Here is a 20,850-nt window from a genome sequence, read left to right on the forward strand (position 1 = left end):
TAAAGCACACGGTTCAGTCCTTGTATAAAGCCAGGTGGGTACTTTATTTGTCACTTGGACAGTTTGAAATGGCCACCTCCCTCCTTAATGACTCCAAGGTGACATCAGAACTGGTGGTGGGGCCTTTTAGGTGCCCTAGTCTAGACACATCTGCTAAATGTGAAATACCAAGACTCTGCCCTCTTCCTGGGCTACAGGCCACCCTCCCCGGTGGCTGAAGGCAGCGTCAGCTTGGGGACTGCTGTACAGGTGCCTGTCCTTCGTCAGCCCTTCTCGTGTCCCACGCTGCTCCTCACATCGACATGTCCAGTGCTGTCTCCAGTCACCCAGTCCCACACCCAGCCCGGCGTCCTCTGCTCATGGTTCATGACACTGCTTCAGAGCCATCCACTAAACAATGGGGTCCCCGAACGAGCAAGACTCCTCAATGGCAAGGTTGTAGCTGGCACCCTGTCCTTCCTTATAGGTGCTGGTCACAATCCTCATCCAGCCTCTCTCGCCCTGCGGGGTGAGAGCAGAGAGTCAGCTCCTCGCACGCCAGACCCAGGCCCTGCTTTGACCTCTATCCTCGACCCAGCTCTGCAAGAGCTAAGGGTCTTGATGGGTTCCCGGCCACCCTCGCTCTTCCCCTTGACCACAGGAAGAACGATCTGTAAGATGTTGCACTTAGTTAATATTTAGCCCCAAGGCATTCTGTGCTGGCAGCCAACTGATGTAAGAAAACATGTTGACTCTTCCAACCAGGTGACTTGTCTACCTATTAATCCTCCATTTGTGGTCATTTAATAAACATGGCTGACATTGCATCACTTCTGTGTCTACCACTTTCCCTAGTTCATAATTATGCATTTCTGTGTCTTGAATGATGCACACTTAACCCTGTGCTCCAAAAGTCAAAACTGGCAGTTTTCTCCCCTGGATTTTTTGACCCAACTAAAAACCCGTGAAGTGTTTCTTAGGAGTCCGAAATACCACAGGACCAAGAATGGAAAAGAAAAAGAAAAGTGGCTGGGCGTGGTGGCTCACACCTTTAATCCCAGCTCTTGGGAGGCAGAGGTAGGATTGCTGTGATTTCGGGGCCACCCTGAGACTACATAGTGAATTCTAGGTCAGCCTGGGCTAGAGCAAGACCCTGTGGGACTGGCTGTGAAAAAGGCCACTGACACCAGCTGTAGTCTCTGTCCTGTCCTGGCCACTTGGCCTTTGAGTCTACGGGAGAAACTCCTAAACACCCTAAGATGCACAGGCCACAGACAACCCTACATAACAGAGGGATCTGTCCCCAGAAATCACCCATGTGCCCACACAGTGACTTTAAGAAAGGGAAGTCTAGCAGGGTGTGGTGGCACATGCTTTTAATTCCAGTACTTGGGAGGCAGAGGTAAGAGGATCACTGTGAGTTTTAGGCCACTCTGAAACTACATGGTGAATTCCAGATCAGCCTGGGCTTGAGTGAGACCCCCACCTCAAAAAAAAAAAAAAAACAAGAAAAAAAAAGGGACTTGAAGGATGGCTTAGTGGTTAAGGCATTTGCCTGCAAAGCCAAAAGACCCAGGTTTGATTCCCCAGGACACACATTAGCCAGATGTACAAGGTGGCGCATGTGTCTTGAGTTCATTTGCAGTGGCTGGAGGCCCTGGTACACCCATTCTCCCTCCGTTTTTCTCTTTCCAATAAATAAAAATACTTAAAAACAGAAAAAAAGAAAGGGAAGTCTTACCCATGGTTCGCCCCAGGAATTCCGGACAATCCAGTACTCGAGGCCATCGTTGCTGACACCCCACCCGGCCACAGAGACAATGTGATTGATGTAGGGCTGGGCCTGGTACTCAGCATAGATGCCTCCAGTGTATTTGTCCATCTTCTCTGTTGCCATTATCCCACAGCTGTGAGCAAGCAGCCACCAGTCAGGAAGGAGGAGTCGGGACACGGGAGTCTGACTCCAGACATGCTGGCACGTGGCGCTTCAGGGTGCACTTGCGCTGGAGCCCTCCATGTCGTACGAGGGCCCCCACCTGTCTTACACGACAGTCCCTTGGGGGTAGAGCCATTTTGTGTAAAGTCCTTACAGGTGAAGAAGAAGGTGGCGGCTTTGGCTCAAGACAGAGACTGGGCCGGTGGGATGGAAGTGACCCAGGTGCCCAGCCTGTCCTGACGCGGCCCTCTGACGGGTGCCCCGTGCACGAGGGGACCTGCCCTCTGCCGGGCTCCACTCACCTGATGGGACCATTGGCGTAGATCTCTGCCATCATCTTCGCCCTGCCTGAGAGGGAGCCGTAGTCACCCACGCGCCACAGGGTGTAGTTCTGGATAGTGTGACACTCCTTGAATTCTGTACAGGTCCCACACTGGTTAAACTTGTTACACTCTGGAGGGGGGGGCACAAGAAGTCAGTGTGAGACTATCTCATTAACCCACTAACAAAGCCTCCCCATCCCCCCCTTTCCTAAGCTAGCCCACCCACCGCTCATTAGCTGAGAGCGGAAATCATCCTGCTCGGAGGTGCAACTTCATTACGCTCTGAGCTGCTAAGGAGCTTCGAGACGCCTCCCCCAGGCCGCGCAGAACAGAAGGGACAAACTTTAATTAATACGTAGTAGGCATGCTGAAGTTGGCCTTGTTCTTTTCCTTTAACCCTCGCAGTATTTTATAGCTGAAAATTGAGTGTAATCAACTTATTACAACTTAGTAAGATGACGCCATTGCTGGCAAGTGACTTAGTGGGGCTGGGAGACGGCTCCGTGGGTAGACTGCTCGTCTCATGCGCACAAGGTTCTGATTTCAATCCCCACCGAGCACGCAGAAGTGCTGGAAGTGGGCGTGTGGGTAACCCCAGCACTGGGGAGGCAGAGGGGTGGAGCTCTAGGCTAACCGGCTAACCTAACCAAATGGGTTGGCTTTTAGAGTCAGTGAGATCCTGTCTTGAGGAATAAGGTGGAGAAGAACCTTTCACTTACACATCCGTGCGTACACACATGCACAAGCACCCACACACTCACAAACGTGTCCACACACGCCTCGGCACACCACATATACACCTGCAAAAACGGAACAAACCAGCGTGGCGGCACACTTGGGAAGCAGAAGTAGGAGGATTATCATGAGTTTGAGGCCAGCCTGAGAGTATAGAGTGAATTCTAGGTTAGTTGGGGCTACGGTGAGACCCCTCTTGGAGGAGGGCAGGGGAACAAAACAAAACAAAATCCCCTCAGGTTTAAAGAAGTTAGCCAGGAGGAGATGGCTCAGCTGTTAAAAGCGCTCAATCCAAAGCGTACAGGCCTGGGTTCAATTCCCTTGGCGTGCCCACTCTCTCTCTCTCTCTCTCTCTCTCCCTCCGTCCCTCCCTCCCTCTCTGTCTCTAATAAATGAATAAAAATAAATAAAATTTAAAAAATAAATTGAGGGCTGGAGAGATGGCTCAGTGGTCCAAGGTGCCTGCTAGCAAAGCCTGATGGCCTGAGTTTGATTCCTCACATAAAGCCAGATACACAAAGGGGTACATATGTCTGGCATGAGGCCCTAACAAACCCATTCTCTTTCTCGATTTCTCTCAAATAAGTAAATAAAAGCATTTTAAAAAATAATTTGAGACAGGTGTGAAGGTGTACGCCTTTAATCCCAGCATTCAGGAGGTAGAGGTAGGAGTATCACCATGAGTTTGAGGCCACCCTGAGACTACATAGTGAATTCCAGGTCAGCCTGGGCTAGAGAGAGACCCTACCTCGAAAAACCAAAAAAAAATTAAAAAATAAAATAAAATAAATGCTGGGATTACAGGTGTGAGATACCCTCCTAGATCAAAGCTTTTTTTTTTTAATTTTTTTTAATTTTTTTTAAATTTATTTATTTGAGAGCGACAGACATAGAGAGAAAGACAGATAGAGGGAGAGAGAGAGAATGGGCGCGCCAGGGCTTCCAGCCTCTGCAAATGAACTCCAGATGCGTGCGCCCCCTTGTGCATCTGGCTAACGTGGGACCTGGAGAACTGAGCCTCGAACCGGGGTCCTTAGGCTTCACAGGCAAGCGCTTAACCGCTAAGCCATCTCTCCAGCCCCAAAGCTTATTTTTTAAAGCTTATTTCAAGCTGTGGTAAAAATTCAGGCATAAGCCATAAAACAGATTCATGCAGAAGGGGGAAGGAAGAAAGAAAGGAAGGAAGGAAGGAGGAAGAAGGAAGGGGGAGGGGCTTAGTTTGGAGGCTGCTGCCCACCGTCATGTCCTCACGTCTGCCCGGCCCTCTTCTTCCTTTCTACTGATTCCCTGACACTCATTTCAGTTGTAACTGCCCGCTGGCCTTATCTTCCCCCAGGACAGTAAACTGTTTAAAATTATAGTGTTGGTTTAATTTGTCCCTTGAACTCCAAATGATGAGCGCCTGGCTTAACTAGAAAAATGGTGGCTCTACAGACATTTGCCAATACGAAGGCAAGACTGTTTGATGGAGACATTTGGGTTTTTGATGAGCGCCATCACCAGTCAGGCTGGGCAGGATTAGAGGGACCTGGCTGGCCTCCACTGGACACCACCAGTTAGGAGATGCAGGAGGGTAACCAAAACCTCAAGGGTACTGTGCAGGGCAGCCTACCTACTTCCCTCCATCCTCTGCTGGGTTTACCCAATCAGGACCAAGGACTCACCCGACCAGTCTGGAGAGTTCTTTCAATTCTTTGTGGCTGGGCAATGAGGCCCAGGGGCTTCTGAGACCCGTGGAACTATCTGCTCCGAGAGAGCTTAAAGCTGCCATGCCGGGTTTGGGCTTGGGCATGAGCATTTTCCTTCCCTTTCATTTCCAAGGAGGAATGTGCTAATGATGGGTTTCCCAGTCAGCCTGCTCCGTCTGTCCATGCTTGGCCCCGAGCGTCAGGTCAGAAGCCAGGCTGGCGCTGCCTTCCAGCCGGGCCCTCTAACCTGCAGCTCAAGACCGCAGCCCTGCCACCTGCCCTCCGGCCCCGCTCCAGAACAGACACTGCCTTCCAGCAGCTGCGTACCCGGAGCTCTCCGTTATAAAAGCTCATGAACTCACCCGGCTGCCCGGTGTCAGACCCACATCTCACACCCAAGTATGGCTGCAGGGGTGCCTGGTGGCCCTTCCCATCTGGGCATAGGCACCGGGGTTACTCTTCTGACCCCATCCCACACCAAACTCTCTGTGGTCTCAAGGTTCATGGGTGGCACTGGGTGAAGCTGATGCCAGCTTTGGTGACCAGCTCTCCCTGGGGGCTGCAGCCTCCATACCCACGCTCTTCTGGACTCCAGGCACAGTGTGACAGATTCAGGGTCAGCCTGGGCTCCCAGCTCCTCTCCCCTGGAAGAAGAAGGGCAAGCGTGGAGGGCGACACGGGCACAGGATTACCTTGGTCCTTGGCCTGATAGTTGTTGCAGGTCTCATCGGGGATGCCGTGCCGGTGGGCGTACTCCCACACGGGCAAGTCGTTGCCCCCCTCGCAGGAGCCGGCGCTGCCGCAGTCAAGGACGTGCTGCACCGACAGCAGGGTGGAGGGCCACGCGCCCTTCCTCTTGATGTTGATGCGATCTGCAAGTCACCATCACCCCGGTCAGCACCCTCCCCAGACGGCACGGACACCTACAGCAGGCCACGGGCACCGACCACTGTCCCTCCTGGTGACCACTGCCTCTTTGCGGGCGCCTCAGCCCAGCCTGTCCTCCCCCTCCTCCGGCACTGTGGGGTCTGCAAACACCACGTGGCTGCAAGTGCCATGAGGCAGGACCTGATCTGGAGGTCCCCAACAAGCACCTGCTGGGGTGCCGTGGGATGGCTATTCAACTACCCACGTGACAAGGCTGGGGACCAGACACAGCCCCTAAGGAGGGCAGATGACGCCAGTGAAGGGCCAGACATCGGCACTTGCTATTTATGTGCCTGGGCCCACATACTAAGGCAGTCAGGAATGGTCAGGGATGCCACAGCACCCGCCAGGGTCCCGTCCTATAAAGAAGACCCAGGCCTGTCGGCCAATCCTACTCAGTCTAGTCACCTCGCTGTCCACTCTCTAGGACGCCAAGCCCACAACAAATGCCCCTCACGCATCCCAGGCCTTGTCTCCTGCTGCCTCGCCTACTTTTCCCATGAAGCAGCCCTTCCCCCGGACCATGTCTCTTCCCTTCCTGTGCCATCTCTCAGCCCCTTACCCATCCTGGTACTGCTCCACAAAAGCTACCCATCTGATCAGCCCTGGGCCTCCGAGAACGACACCTCCGCCACACTACCTACTTAATGACCTCAAGGGGCACATCAATAGAAATTCAAAAGCAGACCTCTTGCCACCACCGAGCCCAGTTTCTGTGCCCATTAAATGCACTGCCTGTACCACTGGTGGGCAGACCCCTAACTGCCAAGGGATATGGGCTCAGGTCTCTCCTATTTTCTTCTCTGGGGCTCCCTCCTTGCCACTGTGAGCAGTTCACCTCACCTCAGCGATGGGCATCTGCACACAGGCTTCCCTCCTGAAAGGGAGCCACAGCCCCTGCAACTGCGCCCACCCCTCGACTGTGACAGAGGAGTCCCCACTGTTGGCGTGTCTTTCTTAACAAGGACCCCATCTCAGCTTCTAATCCCAACCACTTCTCCATTCTCATTCTCAAGAGCCTTATGGAAATACCTGGGCTGTTTCAGATGTTCAACCCCAGTAAAGTGGCCTTCCTGTACCTTGCCCAAGGTGATCCTGCTTAAGGACTGGCAGCAATGGCTGGCTGGACAGTAAGGCCCAGCTGGTGCATCCCTCCACAGTGACTTAGCTGTCCAGGCCCGACCTGACCGAGTACCAGAAGAGCCAGTGGGCTTCTTGCCATGGCCCCTCCTCCACCTCTCCTGTCCTCCCTCGTCACGGGATTTCCCTCCCACCTGCTGTGTGCAGAGCACCCCATCATGCAGCAGGAACAAACGCTGCCTCGTGGGGCTCACACCACAGCATAGGAACAAGACAGTTGCGAAAAAGAACTGGGCCAAGTAGATGGTGCTGCAAGACGTGAGTGCGCCCAGGAAGTGAGGTGTCATTACATCGTGAATCCTAGGGGATGCCCATATAAAGAGGGTGCTATGAGGGCTGGAGAGATGACTTAGTGGTTAGGTGTTTGTCTGCGAAGCCTAGAGACTCAGGTTCGATCCCCCGGTAGTTATGGAGGCCATCTGGACCGGGGGGGGGGGGGGGGGCACATGTACGTGCAGTTTGTCTGCAGTGGCTGGAAGCCCTAGTGTGCCCATTCTCTCTCTCTCTCTCAAAATAGATAATTAAAATAAAATGACTGAAACTGCTAGAGGAAAAAGTAGGGGAAACCCTTCAACATATTGGTCTTGGCAAAGACTTTCTGAATACAACCCCAATTCTCAGGCAATAAAAACACAGATTAATCACTGGGACCTCATGAAATTACAAAGATTTTGCACTGCAAAGGACACAGTGAAAAAAGCAAAGAGGCAACCTACAGAATGGGAAAAAAATCTTCGCCAGCTATATATCTGATAGAGGATTTATATCTAGGATATGCAAAGAACTCAAAAAGTTAAATAATAAGGAATCAAACAAGCCAATCAAAAAATCAGCTATGGAGCTAAATAGAGCATTCTCAAAGGAAGAAATACGAATGGCATATAAACATCTAAAAAAATGTTCTACGTCACTAGTCATCAGGGAAATGCAGATTAAAACTACATTGAGATTCCATCTCACTCCTGTCAGATTGGCCACCATCATGAAAACAAATGATCATAAATGTTGGTGGGGATGTGGAAAAAGAGGAACCTTTCTACACTGCTGGTGGGAATGCAATCTGGTCCAGCCATTGTGGAAATCAGTGTGGAGATTCCTAAAACAGCTAAAGATTGATCTACCATATGACCCAGCTATAGCACTCCTAGGCATATATCCAAAGGACTCATCTCATTTCCTTAGAAGTACGTGCTCAACCATGTTTATTGCTGCTCAATTTATAATAGCTGGGAAATGGAACCAGCCTCGATGTCCCTCAACTGATGAGTGGATAATGAAGATGTGGCACATTTATACAATGGAGTTCTACTCAGTGGTAAAGAAAAATGAAGTTATGAAATTTGCAGAAAAATGGATGGACCTGGAAAGGATTATACTAAGTGAGGTAACCCAGGCCCAGAAAGCCAAGCGCCATATGTTCTCTCTCATATGTGGATCCTAGCTACAGATGATTGGGCTTCTGCGTGAGAATGAAAATACTTAGTAGCAGAGGCCAGTAAGTTAAAAAGGAGACATAAAGGGAAGAGAAAGGAAGGGAGGAGGATACTTAATAGGTTGATATTGTATATATGTAATTACAATGATTGTAATGGGGAGGTAATATGATGGAGAATGGAATTTCAAATGGGAAAGTGTGGGGGTGGGGTGGGAGGGAATTACCATGGGATATATTTTATAATCATGGAAAATGTTAATAAAAATTTAAAAATTCAAAAAAATTAAAAAAATTAAAAAATAAATAAAATGAAAAGAGGGTGTGTGAGGATATAAGAACAGGAGGCACCTGGCAAATGAAGATAACCCCGGGTGCTACCTATGCTCCCCCCATGTGAGGAGGCTGGATGGACAAGACAGACTGCAGCTCATGAAGTATTTTGTCTTTCATCTAAGCAGAACCATGAGAGGGCTTCAAGTCAACGGCTGTGATGAGACTTGGCTTTAACAGGCGGGAAGGACGGCACCCAGCTTCAGCAGCATGGCCTGCTGAGGGCGGTGGGGTTTGGGCCTGGTGTTGGGCTGTTTCTCCATCTGATCTGATGGTAGATCCAAAAGAGCTGAGGTCTGACTGGAAGTCTGGCAGCCTCTAGGCTTTTACCTGCGGATCCTGGGAAAAGGATGGCCTTGTAGGCGGACGTGGTGGGAAGGAAGAACCCTTTCAGCCATCCTGATCCGAATATCTAGAACTGTAGATGACAGGAATCCAGGCCAGAGGGCAGGGACAGGTGGATATCAAGGTGAATCCAGGCAAAGGGTCACACCTGGACACTCAGAGCTCAGAAGTCAGTGGATGTGGAGGAAGCACAGGAGACCGGGGGGAGGGGGGGCGCTGGAGGAGAGGTGGATGCAGGCTGGTTTGGGGTGGTAAAGGCAGTTTTGGGGACTCGATGGAGCACAGCAGGATGCCTGGCGGTGACAACTAAGTGGCAGGAACGGCAGCATAGTGCAGGAGGAAGCGAGGCTGATGTGGAGAAGAGGGAGGGGGACTCCAGAGCCTTCATGGAGGCAGAGTGGGGCAGTGAGGGGTGAGGGGTACGAGAAGGCTCTAGGTCACCTGTTGGAGGTAAAGGCTTCCCTGAGGAGATGAAAGTGGCCTCTTGTACAGGGAGGATGGGTGCACTGAGTGAGGGGCCTTGGGTACTTGACTGTCCAAGGATAGGGAGAAGACAAACTGGCCCCCTTGGCAGATGGCCAAGGCATTGTGGAAGTCCCCTCTGGTGGCTTCTGTCTGCTCAGTAAAAGAGGAAGCAAGGGTTCTTGGGCACTGATGGAGAAGATTCTAGAGGTGTCAGGCGACAGGGGTGAAGCAAATGAGGCAGTTTAGGGTTACTGGGTCCTGAAAGGAAAAAGCAGGAATGTCCTTGGGTCTGCCCTTGCAATCTCCACTTTACTAGGGATCAGAGAAGGATCTCTCCTCCTTATCTCTTGACTGAAGGAGTTACCTACATCTGTTTGTCTATAAACAACCTGATCCCCTCCCTGGGATGGAGTTCCCCTTTCCTAGAATTAAGCTTTAAATCTGATCCTGGCTGGTGCGGTGGTGCCGCCTTTAATCCCAGCACTCAGGAGGCAGCGGTAGGAGGATCGCCGTGAGTTCAAGTCCATCCTGAGACTACAGAGTGAATTCCAGGTCAGCCTGGGCTACAGTGAGATCCTACCTCAAAAAAAAAAAACAAACCAAAAAAACAACAACAAAAATAATCTGATCCTGGCAATGTGGTTGGTTATGTCGAGCTCCAAAACTTGCTGTCATGGCTGGCCTCTTCCAGTGCCAACCAGCTCTCTCAGAGTCACCTGAGCCTGAGGGTCGTGTCCACCGCGATAAGATTATAATTAGAACCTTACCAGGTGGGCAGGGCTGTTTATCTTCTACTGAACTTCCAGGTCCCTGCTCTGGACTGAGATGGGGGAGAGGACCCCTCCTTCCACATGGGCTGTACCCCTCTCGCTTCCCTTATGGTGGGAGCCCTCTATATGCACTTCTCTTAATCTGACAGTCTCTCTGAGTCTTACACCTCTGCTCCTTGGATTTTAGTTCTTTAAATTCATAAGGACACAGGGTACTTAAATTTATGGGTGCATATTGGTGGATTGGCAAGGAGCCCCAAACTTCCTGTTTCACAGCCATGTGCTTGGAGACTGTCCACAGGAGTCGTGGGAAAGATGCAGCCCCAGCAGAGGACCCATCTCCAGTACCCATCTAGGAAGGGACAGGCCCATCAGCCTCCAGCCAGCTCCCCTGCCCTGCAGTTTTCTGCAGATACCATCACATGATTCCCTCCACAGCCCTGCCTACCTTCCAGTTCCTCATCACTGTCACCACACCCTGAGCTCTGCTGAGAAGCCTCTTTCACTTCCCCAACTCCAGCTCTGCTGCACCCACCCCCTGGACTTTGCTCGAGTCCTCTGCTCTGGGCAGCCCCTCCCCCCCACACCCTACCTGCCTAAACACCAACTCCAGACCTTCCAGAGCTGCTCACGAGCCTCTGCCAGGCGTCACAGCTTCACCTGGTCAGCTAAGGGGTGCAGATTGCATCCCCCAGAAAGGAACCCTTCACTCTAAAATGAGAGCTCAGACTTCTGGGTAGAATCTCAGCTGTCACTCACACGGCGGCCCAGTCTCCCTGCCTCCCCCTAGGGGCTTGCCCAGCTAGGAACCGGGATCCACCTTGGCAGTCAGGAAGCTTACACAAGCTCCCAAACCACCACTGCTGCCCCCACACCGTTGCTAATCCTCAACCCAGGCCTCACCTACAATGGCCTGGCCAGAGAGATAACATGCCCAGGGGCGGGAACGTGGCCCACGGCCCTGGCCCCACTCCCAGTGGTCTCCTGGAGATGGCAAGGCCCCTCCCCAAAGCTATGGGCTGCCTAGGAATTTCTGGCTCTTGCCTCCTGTAGTCCTTCGAGGGTTGTAGGCCTCAGTGACTCTCTCTCTCATCCTTGAGCCTTCCTCCTGCCCTTGTGGCCACATCCAGATGGCAAGGTTGCCATTTTGAGCCCAGGGCCGTATTCATCACAAGCACTAACCAACCCTGTCCCCAGAGATGAGCTGGGGCTCCTTCCCTCCCAAAGGCTCAAGTCACAAGCTCTGGGAAAGAGAGGGTACCAGGAGCTTCATTCCCACCCCCCACCCCACCTTCCCCCCAGGGGATGTAGTGGGCCCACAGGGAGGCCTTCAGAATGACTCCGCCTTCTGTTCAGCACAGAGGAAGGCTCAGGCAGAATTCTGGGAGGGAAACACGGGCCCTGGGATTGTGAGCCTTCACGAGTCCGCCTGCGTGGCGGCGTGGCAGCCACCCACCTGCCATGGCACTCGTGCTGCCGTGGGCCCAGCAGGACCCACAGTACTGCGGGATGTGTTGGTTCCTGGTAACGCTGGCATAGTTGACTCCATTCACATTACGCCAGTCCCAGCTCTTGGGGAGATCCGATGGGGACAGGTACTCATGTGGCCGGGGGTAAGTCCTAGGAAGAGATAATACCACCAAAGTCAGCAACTGGAGTCCCTGGAGCCGCCCAGGCTGTCCTGCGGCCTTCCCCAGATCTGAGAGGCTAAGTGCTGGGGCCTCCATCATCAGGGGAGCCCACCTCACACCAGCAGACCCCAGCACTGTTCGAATGGGATGGCAGCAGGGCACCCCAGTGTTTCCAGCCAGTGTCATAGGATTGGAGCTGGTCCCATCTGGCAAACACTGGGGCTCCCCCCACGTGAGTGTGTCACCCCCGGGAGGAAGGGGCAGTCTGGGCTTGCCAGCACCAGGGAGGCAGGATGGACCCCGGCCTGGCACGGTCCTCCTTCCCAAGGCCCCTCGCCCACCTGCGCCCCAGCTGCGCCCGCTGGTCCCCGCGCAGGGGCCGGTAGCAGGTCTGGCCCGGGCGGAAGTGCAGGCCGGCCCGCGCCGCGCCCAGCAGCACCAGCAGCAGCAGCAGCAGCGGCGGCGGCGGCCGCGACCCCGCCGGCCCCGACGACGCCATGCTCTCGCTCGGCCGCTCCGGATCCGCCACCCGCGCCGGCCCCGCCGCGCCCTCGACCCCGCGCCGCGACCCGCAGGCCCACGCGCCCGGCCGCCCTTTTTGGGAGTCCTGGCCCGGACACACCCCTAGGGCGGGGCCGTCCCGAGCCGATCCCACCCCGCCCTGCCGCCGGCTGGGTGACCCGGCCGGCCCGACTGCCCCGCAGGCCAAGCCTGCCTTCCTGGTTCCTGGGCATCCAAACGCGGGGTCATGCACGAGGCCAAGGAACCAGCCCCAACCTGACCACGCCGCCAGCCACCGCTGTGGTTGAGTGACTTGGCTGAGCTCACCTTCGGGGAGACCCTGGTTTTCAAGAGCAGAGTCGGGGCAAAGCGGCTGCAGGCTTTGATGGCCCATCAAAGGGTCCTTAGACCTGGAAAGATGGTGTAGGGCTCCAACTGGGCCAGACTTCCTCTTAGGAATGCGCAGACACCCCCCTCCACCCTAGACCTGAGAGGGGGTTGGGGTACCCCAGAATTGAGCCCAGGCTTTCTGAACCGCCCTTTCCCCCTCATTTTTGTTTTTGTTTTTTTGAGGTAGGGTCTCACTTTAGTCCAGGCTGACCTGGAATTCACTATGTAGTCTCAAAGTGGCCTTGAACTCATGGCAATCCTCCTACCTCTGCCTCTCAAGTGCTGGGATTTAAAGGAAAACATCACCACGCCTGGCTGAACCTCCCCCACCTCTTTTCAAAGGCCCTCCTTGGAAAGATGGTTATCGTTTACAGAGAAAGAAGGCAGAAGGCAAAAATTTTCTAAGAAAATGCCTCAAGGTTAGTTAGAGAGATGGCTCAGATGAATGCCTGCAAAACCTAATGATCCTGGTTCTATTACCTACGTAAAGCCAGCTGCACAAAGTGGTGCATGCATCTGCAGTTGGTTTGCAGCAGCCGGAGGCCCTGGCAATCCCATTCTCTCTCTACCCCTTCTATCTCTCTCTCTGCTTGCAAATAAAAAAGAAGCCAGGCCTGGTGGCACATGCCTTTAATCCCAGCACTGGGGAGGCAGAGATAGGAAGACTGCCGTCAGTTCCAGGCCACAATGAAACTACATAGTGAATTCCAGGCCAGCCTGGGCTAGAGTGAGACCATACCTCGAAAAGGAAAAAAAAAATAAAATAAATAAAATAAAATAAAATGAAAAAGAAGCCCTCAAAAGGCAAGTCTTACTTGGCACTTAAATCACGAGATCCAGGCCTGCCTGGAAAGGTTTCCTGCTAATCAAGCCCTTCAGAGATGAGGAAGCAAAAGCGGAAGTGGGGCCTGGCCTTCTTCCCTCCTTCCTGCGCCCCGTGAGTGATCATCACCTTCAGCAGGCCACGGAAATGGTTTCCTTCATGTTGTAAGGAAAGGGCCGAGGCCTTTGTGTCCAAGGGTCTCTGTAGGCAGGGATGTGGGGTTCTGGGTGTAAGTCCCCAGAGCAGCTTAACTCTCCTTTCCGTATCCACTCCATACTCCATTTCCACTTGAGGTACTCGCCCCTCCTTTGGCCTAGGGCAGAAATAACAATGACAGCCTCTAGGCCTTGGAGCTCCTTCCAAGACCATCCCTGAATCTTAGCAGGACTTGGCAGCCTCTTGTCGGAGCAGAGTGAGGCCTCAAAGGCACAATCTGAGCTGGAATTAATAGCGCAGAAATTTCTGTCCTTTTCCCAGAAAGTGGTCACTGAAGGAATGTGTCTTCTTAGGAAGTCATTCACCATAAACCTTTGGCCTCAGCTAGGAATGAGGAGCCAGGATGGTGTGGGTGAGGCCCCTGCAGCTCCTAGGAGAAACACTCCTGTTGGAGCTATAGGGTAAGGTGGACACTCAATTCTCAAAGCCGGCCATGCCCAGCAGAGGCCTTGCAATGAGCTCATCGCTTTACTCCGTGGTGCAGAGATGGGGAAGGAAATGCTAGACTCCATGCGAGCTTTCTCCTGCCTCCATGGCAGAAGGGAACTGGGTCATTCATAGGAGGGAGGAAGCTGCGCTGGGTGATGCCTGGGGCGCCATCCAAGCAGGGTCTGCTGCAGAATGGGTGCTTTCATGTCTTTCAAAAGAAACAGCTGGTAGAGTATGTACTTGGCATGATCCAGGCTCTGAGCTCAATCCCTGGTATAAGTAATTATTTTTTATATTTTTTTTAAAAAAAGGAGAAAGAAAAAGAAAAAAGCTGAAAACATTACCTTTGAGGTATCAAAGGTTTTGTTTGTTTTGGAGGTAGGGTCTCACTATAGCCCGGGCTGACCTGAATTCACTCTGTAGTCTCAGAACTCTCAGTGATCCTCCTACCCCTGCCTCCAAGTGCTGGGATCAACTCCCAGACTAAACTCTTATCTCACTATGATGCCCTGACTCTCTAATGCTGGGTACAAATACCTTCAAGTCACAGGTGTTGGCAGACCTGGGGTGCTGTGTGGATGCCCTGGCATTCTCAGAGAAGGTTCACTGTATCTGGAAAGTATCAAGTCAGATAGGGCTTGCTACATGGACATGTGACTGCACTAGTCACATGGGCCCTTAGGTCAGGAGGCCCCACACTAAGGGGAATGGGGGATGAACAAGGGTCACTTTACTTTGGGCTTTACACATTGCACAACAAGAATGATGATTGTCATCTTCCTACCCTGGAGGGGGTCACTGAGGCTAACCCACACCCATTGTCTTGCTCCTAAGCCATCATCACAAGGGACAGACGACTCTCATTGAATGCAGGCTAAAGGATGGGGGAGGGGAGCGGGCAGGCTGGTAAGGAACAGGACTTCCAAAACTGACACCCTGGGGCCTATTGGAGTGTCTCTAGCAGAGAACTCAGTAGTGAGGGAAAGACGGGGCAGAGGAGTTCGTATTTTTGAGCCGTTGGGTTGATTTTCAAGCCAAGAAGGAGGAAGACAGCAGTGAGGCCCTCTCTGAGTGTTTGCATCCCCCTGTGAAGGGTCCGATGCATCGAGGGCTCTTCACCTGAGAGCGCCACTTGTCTTGGGAGGTGTGTGTCCACTTGGCTGGCTGCTGTGGGAAGCCAGCGAACCGCATCACAGGTTTCTAAAATTGTGCTGAAGGAGCCCCTTCTTCTTCTTCCTCCTCTTCTTCTTCTTCTTCTTCTTCTTCTTCTTCTTCTTCTTCTTCTTCTTCTTCTTCTTCTTCTTCCTCCTCCTCCTCCTCCTCCTCCTCCTCCTCCTCTTCTTCTTCTTCTTTTTAATATTTTTACTTATTTTATTTATTTATTTATTTATTTATTTATTTATTTGTGAAGTGAGAGAGAGGAAAGGGGAGTTGAAGAGATGAAAAGAGGAAGAAAGGGGGTGCTGGGGCCTCTTGCCATTGCAAATAAGCTCAGGTGCATTTGCCACATTGTGTAGGTGGCTCCGTGTGGGTCCTGGAAGAATCGAACCTGGGCTGACAGGCTTTGCAGGCAAGCGCCTTTAACCACGCAGGCTGAAGGGAGCCTTTCCGCCGTGCGGTCTGTCCTAGGACGGATGGACGCCACCAACAAGCTCAGACCTACCACTGCCGCCCGCGGAGAAGCTCAGGCTCACGAGTTCACTGCAAGGCACACGGATGAAGGAAGAGGGTTTCTGGGACCGTGGTGGCGCCTCACACCCCAGGGGGTGGAGGTTGAGTTCATCCCTGAAGCTGACTCACTGGACCGGCAGCATGGGGACCCAACCTGAAAGGTGTATTCCCTCTTGGCCGCCCCGTGGTGTCAGGGAGGTCACTTTGGACATGGAGCCTCATCTTCTCATGCGGGCCAGAAGGGAGGAGGCGCAGGGCAGGGCAGGATCCGTCCTACCCGAGGCTCTGCTTCCCACACCCTGCTTCTAGTAGCCGTTTTACAAGCAGCCATGTGTCTGCCACCCAGCTCAGGGCAGGTGTCTGAGGCACAGTTCTTCCCCCGAGAGACTGGCCATGTGCCCGGGCTTGTACTTCTTAGAGGTAAGTGAGTCATCCCTGTGCCTGGTGGTGCCTAAAAGCTGAGTCCTTCCTTGATCCTTGGCAGGACCCCAAGTGGGAGGGCATAGATGAAACTTCATAGGTAGGAGAACCCGGCTTCCTGCGGGGTCAGGAGACCTGTTCTTGGTGTGAGGCTCCCGAGTGCAGATCTAAACCTGGTATTTCTTTATTTTTTAATTTTAATATTCCATAAAGTCTCCTGGCAAACACATGATCCAAGGCCACAGACACAAAAGACTATTCATTTCTAAAAATAAGGTTGATTCTCCTCCCCCGTCCAGCCTTATGAAGAACAACACCTACGTTTTCAAGTTAGGCCAGGGCCAGCCCACCTTCCCAGGCTGGCCGGAGGGTGCACACGGGCTCGTCCCCGCGGCGGCCCGCGCCTCCGGCTCCTCGCTCTCCGCCTTCCTTCAGGCTGCCTTGTCTGCCTCCCGCCCTGGCGAGCCACAGACATTTCCTATTATTCGCATTCCTGAGCACAGCCACATCCTGGATACCACGTTTGTTTGCATGGCGCTGACAGTGCTGGAGAGGATGGCTTGTTTTGCAGGGCACACGACTCTCTCGTCAGCCGCCAGACTCTTCATGCCTCTCTCAGTGGTCAGATCCCGATGACAACCCACAGACGCACAGACGGCTAAGGCCTCCTGAGCCCGGGCTCCGCCGCCGTCCCAGACGCGCCGAGCAGCACACACGGGCCCGCCGCACGCACGTGCCTGCCGTCAAAGGAGCTCCCTAGGGTCACATTCATGAAGCTGCTCTCAAGGCCATGAGCTCCAGCCTGCGTGCAGGCACACCTTGTATGTACCTGACTGAATCCCCCCCCAGGTCTTTCAAAGGGGCCCCTCATCTTTCCCCGGTGGAGTTCTTTCACTTGGCCTTTAAAGCCAGAAGGCCAGTGTGTACTTGCACGTACCTGACTTGTTTGCAGCCTATGGGACGGAGGGGGAATGGAAGAGAGAAGGTGTTTACATTTTGCTGAGGGATTGTGGAAATGGAGAGAATGGTTAGTCCCAGTCCAGTGACCGGGACCTGGAGCCATTCTTGTAGGCATCAGACAAGCTGGGGTTTTATGAGGAGCCGCTGCCCTCCAATGTCCTAGAAGGAGGCACCGTATGCACAAGCAAGACCGTAGGGTGGAGAGACAGCTTAGCAGTTAAGGCATTTGCCTGCAAAACCAGAGGATCCCAGTTCAATTCTCCAGGACCCACATAAGCCAGATGCACAAGGAGGTGCATGTATCTGGAGTTCATTTGCAGTCAGCTATCACTTCCTACTGCCGCACCTGGGGCTCCTTCCACTCACCTCTCCTTCTTGGCTCCTGTCTGGCCATTCCTGTCCCTCTCGGCACTCCTGTCACCATCTCCTGTCAGTGTTGGCCTTTACCTGGATTGTCACTAGTTTCAGGAACATAGTGGGAGAGACCTGGTGGCTCTAGGAAAGACGGCATAGAAAAAGACAGTCATGGTGGTCCACTATGAACTAGGTTGAATGCCATGGAGAGGAAAGCTATTGGCAGATGGCAAAAGAGCTTGTGTGTGTGGCAAGGGGGTGGAGATGGTAGGGTGCAGCTGCACAGCTGAGGGCAGGGATGGGCATCACATCCCAGGACGCCTGGCTAGAAGTCCTCTCTCCAGCCTACCTTCTGACCCTTAAGCTGAACCCCCGGCTGCTGAGTTTGAAGACCTGACATCTGTTTTGACTCTACCAACTTATCCTGAAACTTGGGTGAACCAATTCCCTGGTCAAGTCTCTGCTTCTGCTCAGAGGTGGTGGTGACAGCAACATCAGGGGAGGAGAGGGACGGCTGGCAAGGCAGGTGGCCGGTGCTCCTGTGGGTCCTCCTGACCAGGATTCCGCTAATGTGTTTTGGGCCAATGGATGCATCTCTGAGATTCACATACCACATTTCTCAGACAAGCCCAGGGCTTGAAGAAGTCTATAATTTCATTTGGTTTTTTTTTTTTTTAAATTTGTTCATTTTTATTTATTTACTTGAGAGTAACAGAGAGAGAAAGAGGCAGAGAGAGAAAGAGAGAGAGAGAATGGGGGCGCCAGGGCCTCCAGCCACTGCAAACGAACTCCAGACGCGTGCGCCCGCTTGTGCATCTGGCCAACGTGGGTCCTGGAGAATCGAGCCTTGAACTGGGGTCCTTAGACTTCACAGGCAAGCCTTAATTAACCGCTAAGCCATCTCTCCAGCCCTTCATTTGGTTTTGATTCCAAGTGCTCACAATGGGACCGAGTTTATCTCTGCTCACGCCACAGAGCTCTGCTTATCAGTTAGTAGCTGCCCACCTGGGGAGGTGGGGCGATGCAGTCACAAGGGCTCGAGCGTCTGTCCCTTTCAGAGTTGCAATGTGTGCGCGTGTGTGTGACAAGCTATAGCTCAGGAGGTTGGTGTCAAGGTGCTGAGAGACAGCCAGGCATTTCCGTGGTCTGAGGCTGTCTGCTTAGAGAAGCCAGGGTGGTGTGGGCGCCACAATCACTTATGTAAGAAGGCAGAATGCTCTTCCAGAGAGCAAGGTGACTTGGCTTAGTGAGAACTACCCATGTCTTACAGACCCTCTCCTCTTGACGTGAATTATTCATTCTTCTAGAACTTTCTTTTCCAGTTTGAGACACACAAGGAAGCAGGGTGCAGGAAAGTGAAGCTCAGCTCGTCAGAGGGGTCGCCCACACCCGCCAAGTCATTCACGACTCTTCAGATGTCATTTTCTTGCTAAAACATTAGGAAGTTTTTCCTGCTCGTGAATCATAAGTAGACACTGTGCTCAGCAGTCTTCCCTGAGTTCCTGAAGGAACTTCAGCGCGTCCCAAAGTGGAAGATTGGGGCACATGAAATCAATGACCGCTCTGAGTGTTTTCTCTTGGTTATGTTTCATTTGCCAAGTGGAGGGTGGGGGGTGCCATCTTTTCCCTGGGGGCAGCTCTTGGGGGAAGTCTGGAAATGGTCGATTGGGAGCTTCTGGGTGACACTGGTTTTTCTTATCTTCTTGGTTCTATTCCCATAATAGATCCCAGTGTCATCCAGGAAAAGACTTGCTACCACTGACTTCTTGTGGCCTGCTGATTGTGCTACCCTGCGGGAGAAGGCATCATGGACTCAGGGCTGACTGGCCCTGGTTAATAATCTCAGTGTGTCTGCACATGTTAAGAGGTGCCCTCACCCCTGCTCCCTTCTGCCCCTTGGGGAAGAGGACTAATGAAGCTCTTTCCTAGAGCTCAGCCTTCCCGAGGGTCAGACAATGTCCTTTGCCATTCATCACAGGTGGCCACCTCTTACCACTTGCCACAGTTTGGGGCTGAAAGGTCACCCTCAGCGTTGCAGGGGAGCAGACCTGAGGGGGACACTGGCCTTTCCAGTGGCACTGTTCACCTGTGTGTTGCAAAGAATCACTTCTGTTGGTCTCGGGGGAAGGTACTATCTAGGTACCGCTTCACTGGCAGGTACCAAATTGGCGATCAGAGGAGAGCTCTCTAGGGGGAACAGGTACCTTCACAGATAACAACAAAAGAGCTGAGACAGGACAAGTGGATTGTCAGAAGCACTGTGTTTCCTACACTCCACGGTGTGACTGCCTGTGTGAGTGACTGTACCTGGAATGACCAGGAGGCTGTGTCCAGAGATGGCAAGAGCACGTGCGTACACACACACACACACACACACACACACACACACACACACACACGAGCCACATCAGCAAAACTGCTTTGAGGCACCTGCGAGGCGTCGCCAGCCGCAGTGTGCACAGTCCTCCCAGTGGATTTGTGACTTGGGGACCATTGGGGACTGTTCCTGTGTTTGCTGATGGAGAAATTCTCAGCCAGGGAGGTGATGGGCCCCACTTGGTGGCCCTCAGCTTTGACCCCAGGGACCTGCCAGCTCTTTTCTGCCTGTCATCTGCCCCTACTCTGGCCACCCCACAGCCCAGCATCCAAAGCTGCGCACTGGGCCGAGACTGAATAAACATGGCTGGTGATACAAGAATCAAAGCAAACAGGCTTCTCCCTTCACCCCCCCCCCCCAACTACTGCTTTTGCCAACTGCACCATTAACAGAAAAGCCTTTTAAGGGCCCATTTGGAAGCCAGGTTTCCCCTCCCTAAGCAAACTGAGATGACTGGCCGGAATGTGCAGTAGGGAGGGTGGCTGAGAAGGGGGTGGCCCAGCACACTGGGTCCTGCTCATAGGGCCAAGAATGGACACAGGGAGATCAAAAAGGTCTTCGGAGCCGGCCTCGTGGTCCACACAGCAAGACAGTGTCCAGCCACACGGGCCCCTTTCAGTGGCTCTGCGCAGACGCCCGGCCACCGCAGCCATGGCTTCCCATAATAGCTCACTGCGGCCGCGCCCTCCACAGCATGCCTGGCAGCCAGCTTTCCTGGCACACTTTCTGCCTTCATCTTAGACCACCTCTTCGGGAGTGGAGGAAAAGGGCCTTGTACACCATGTCTCTGTCCACCATTAGAAGGCCATACTCTAAATAAATACATTATTGGTTTGAAGAAAACCTGCTGCTCTGAGCATCTCCACTGTTAGCGAGCACTCGACAAACATTTGCTAAGGCCCCGTTGTCTATCCTGCACTTTGGGGACCAGCAGCCCCTGGGCTCCAGCAAGAGATAAGGCATGAGTCTAAGCAATTAGCAACAGGGCTGCCCATGTCCACTACA

At 53.0% G+C, this 20,850-nt stretch overlaps 1 protein-coding gene across 1 annotated transcript; it reads right to left on the reverse strand.

Moving 5' to 3' along the window:
- Positions 1 to 25: 25 nt before the first annotated feature.
- Positions 26 to 12,218, reverse strand: Ctsz (cathepsin Z). Its single transcript, XM_004669439.3, has 6 exons — positions 12,046 to 12,218; positions 11,530 to 11,693; positions 5,354 to 5,533; positions 2,218 to 2,368; positions 1,721 to 1,886; positions 26 to 501 (listed from the first exon to the last, which is right to left on the reverse strand). Exons 1-6 carry the CDS (start codon positions 12,201 to 12,203, stop codon positions 391 to 393), a joined length of 930 nt encoding a protein of 309 aa, XP_004669496.3. The 5' UTR covers positions 12,204 to 12,218; the 3' UTR covers positions 26 to 390.
- Between the last annotated feature and the right edge of the window lie 8,632 nt (positions 12,219 to 20,850).

The sequence above is a fragment of the Jaculus jaculus genome, chromosome 8 (assembly GCF_020740685.1).
Source record: "Jaculus jaculus isolate mJacJac1 chromosome 8, mJacJac1.mat.Y.cur, whole genome shotgun sequence".
Lineage (NCBI taxonomy): Eukaryota > Metazoa > Chordata > Mammalia > Rodentia > Dipodidae > Jaculus > Jaculus jaculus.

Excerpts from the sequence above, each read along its gene's own strand:
- Ctsz (XM_004669439.3), bottom strand. The coding sequence starts at position 12,203 with ATGGCGTCGTCGGGGCCGGCGGGGTCGCGGCCGCCGCCGCCGCTGCTG. Across the intron at positions 11,694-12,045 it reads CGGGCGCAGCTGGGGCGCAG|GACTTACCCCCGGCCACATG; the intron begins GTGGGCGAGGGG and ends ATCTCTTCCTAG. Across the intron at positions 2,369-5,353 it reads CTATCAGGCCAAGGACCAAG|AGTGTAACAAGTTTAACCAG; the intron begins GTAATCCTGTGC and ends CCCCCCCTCCAG.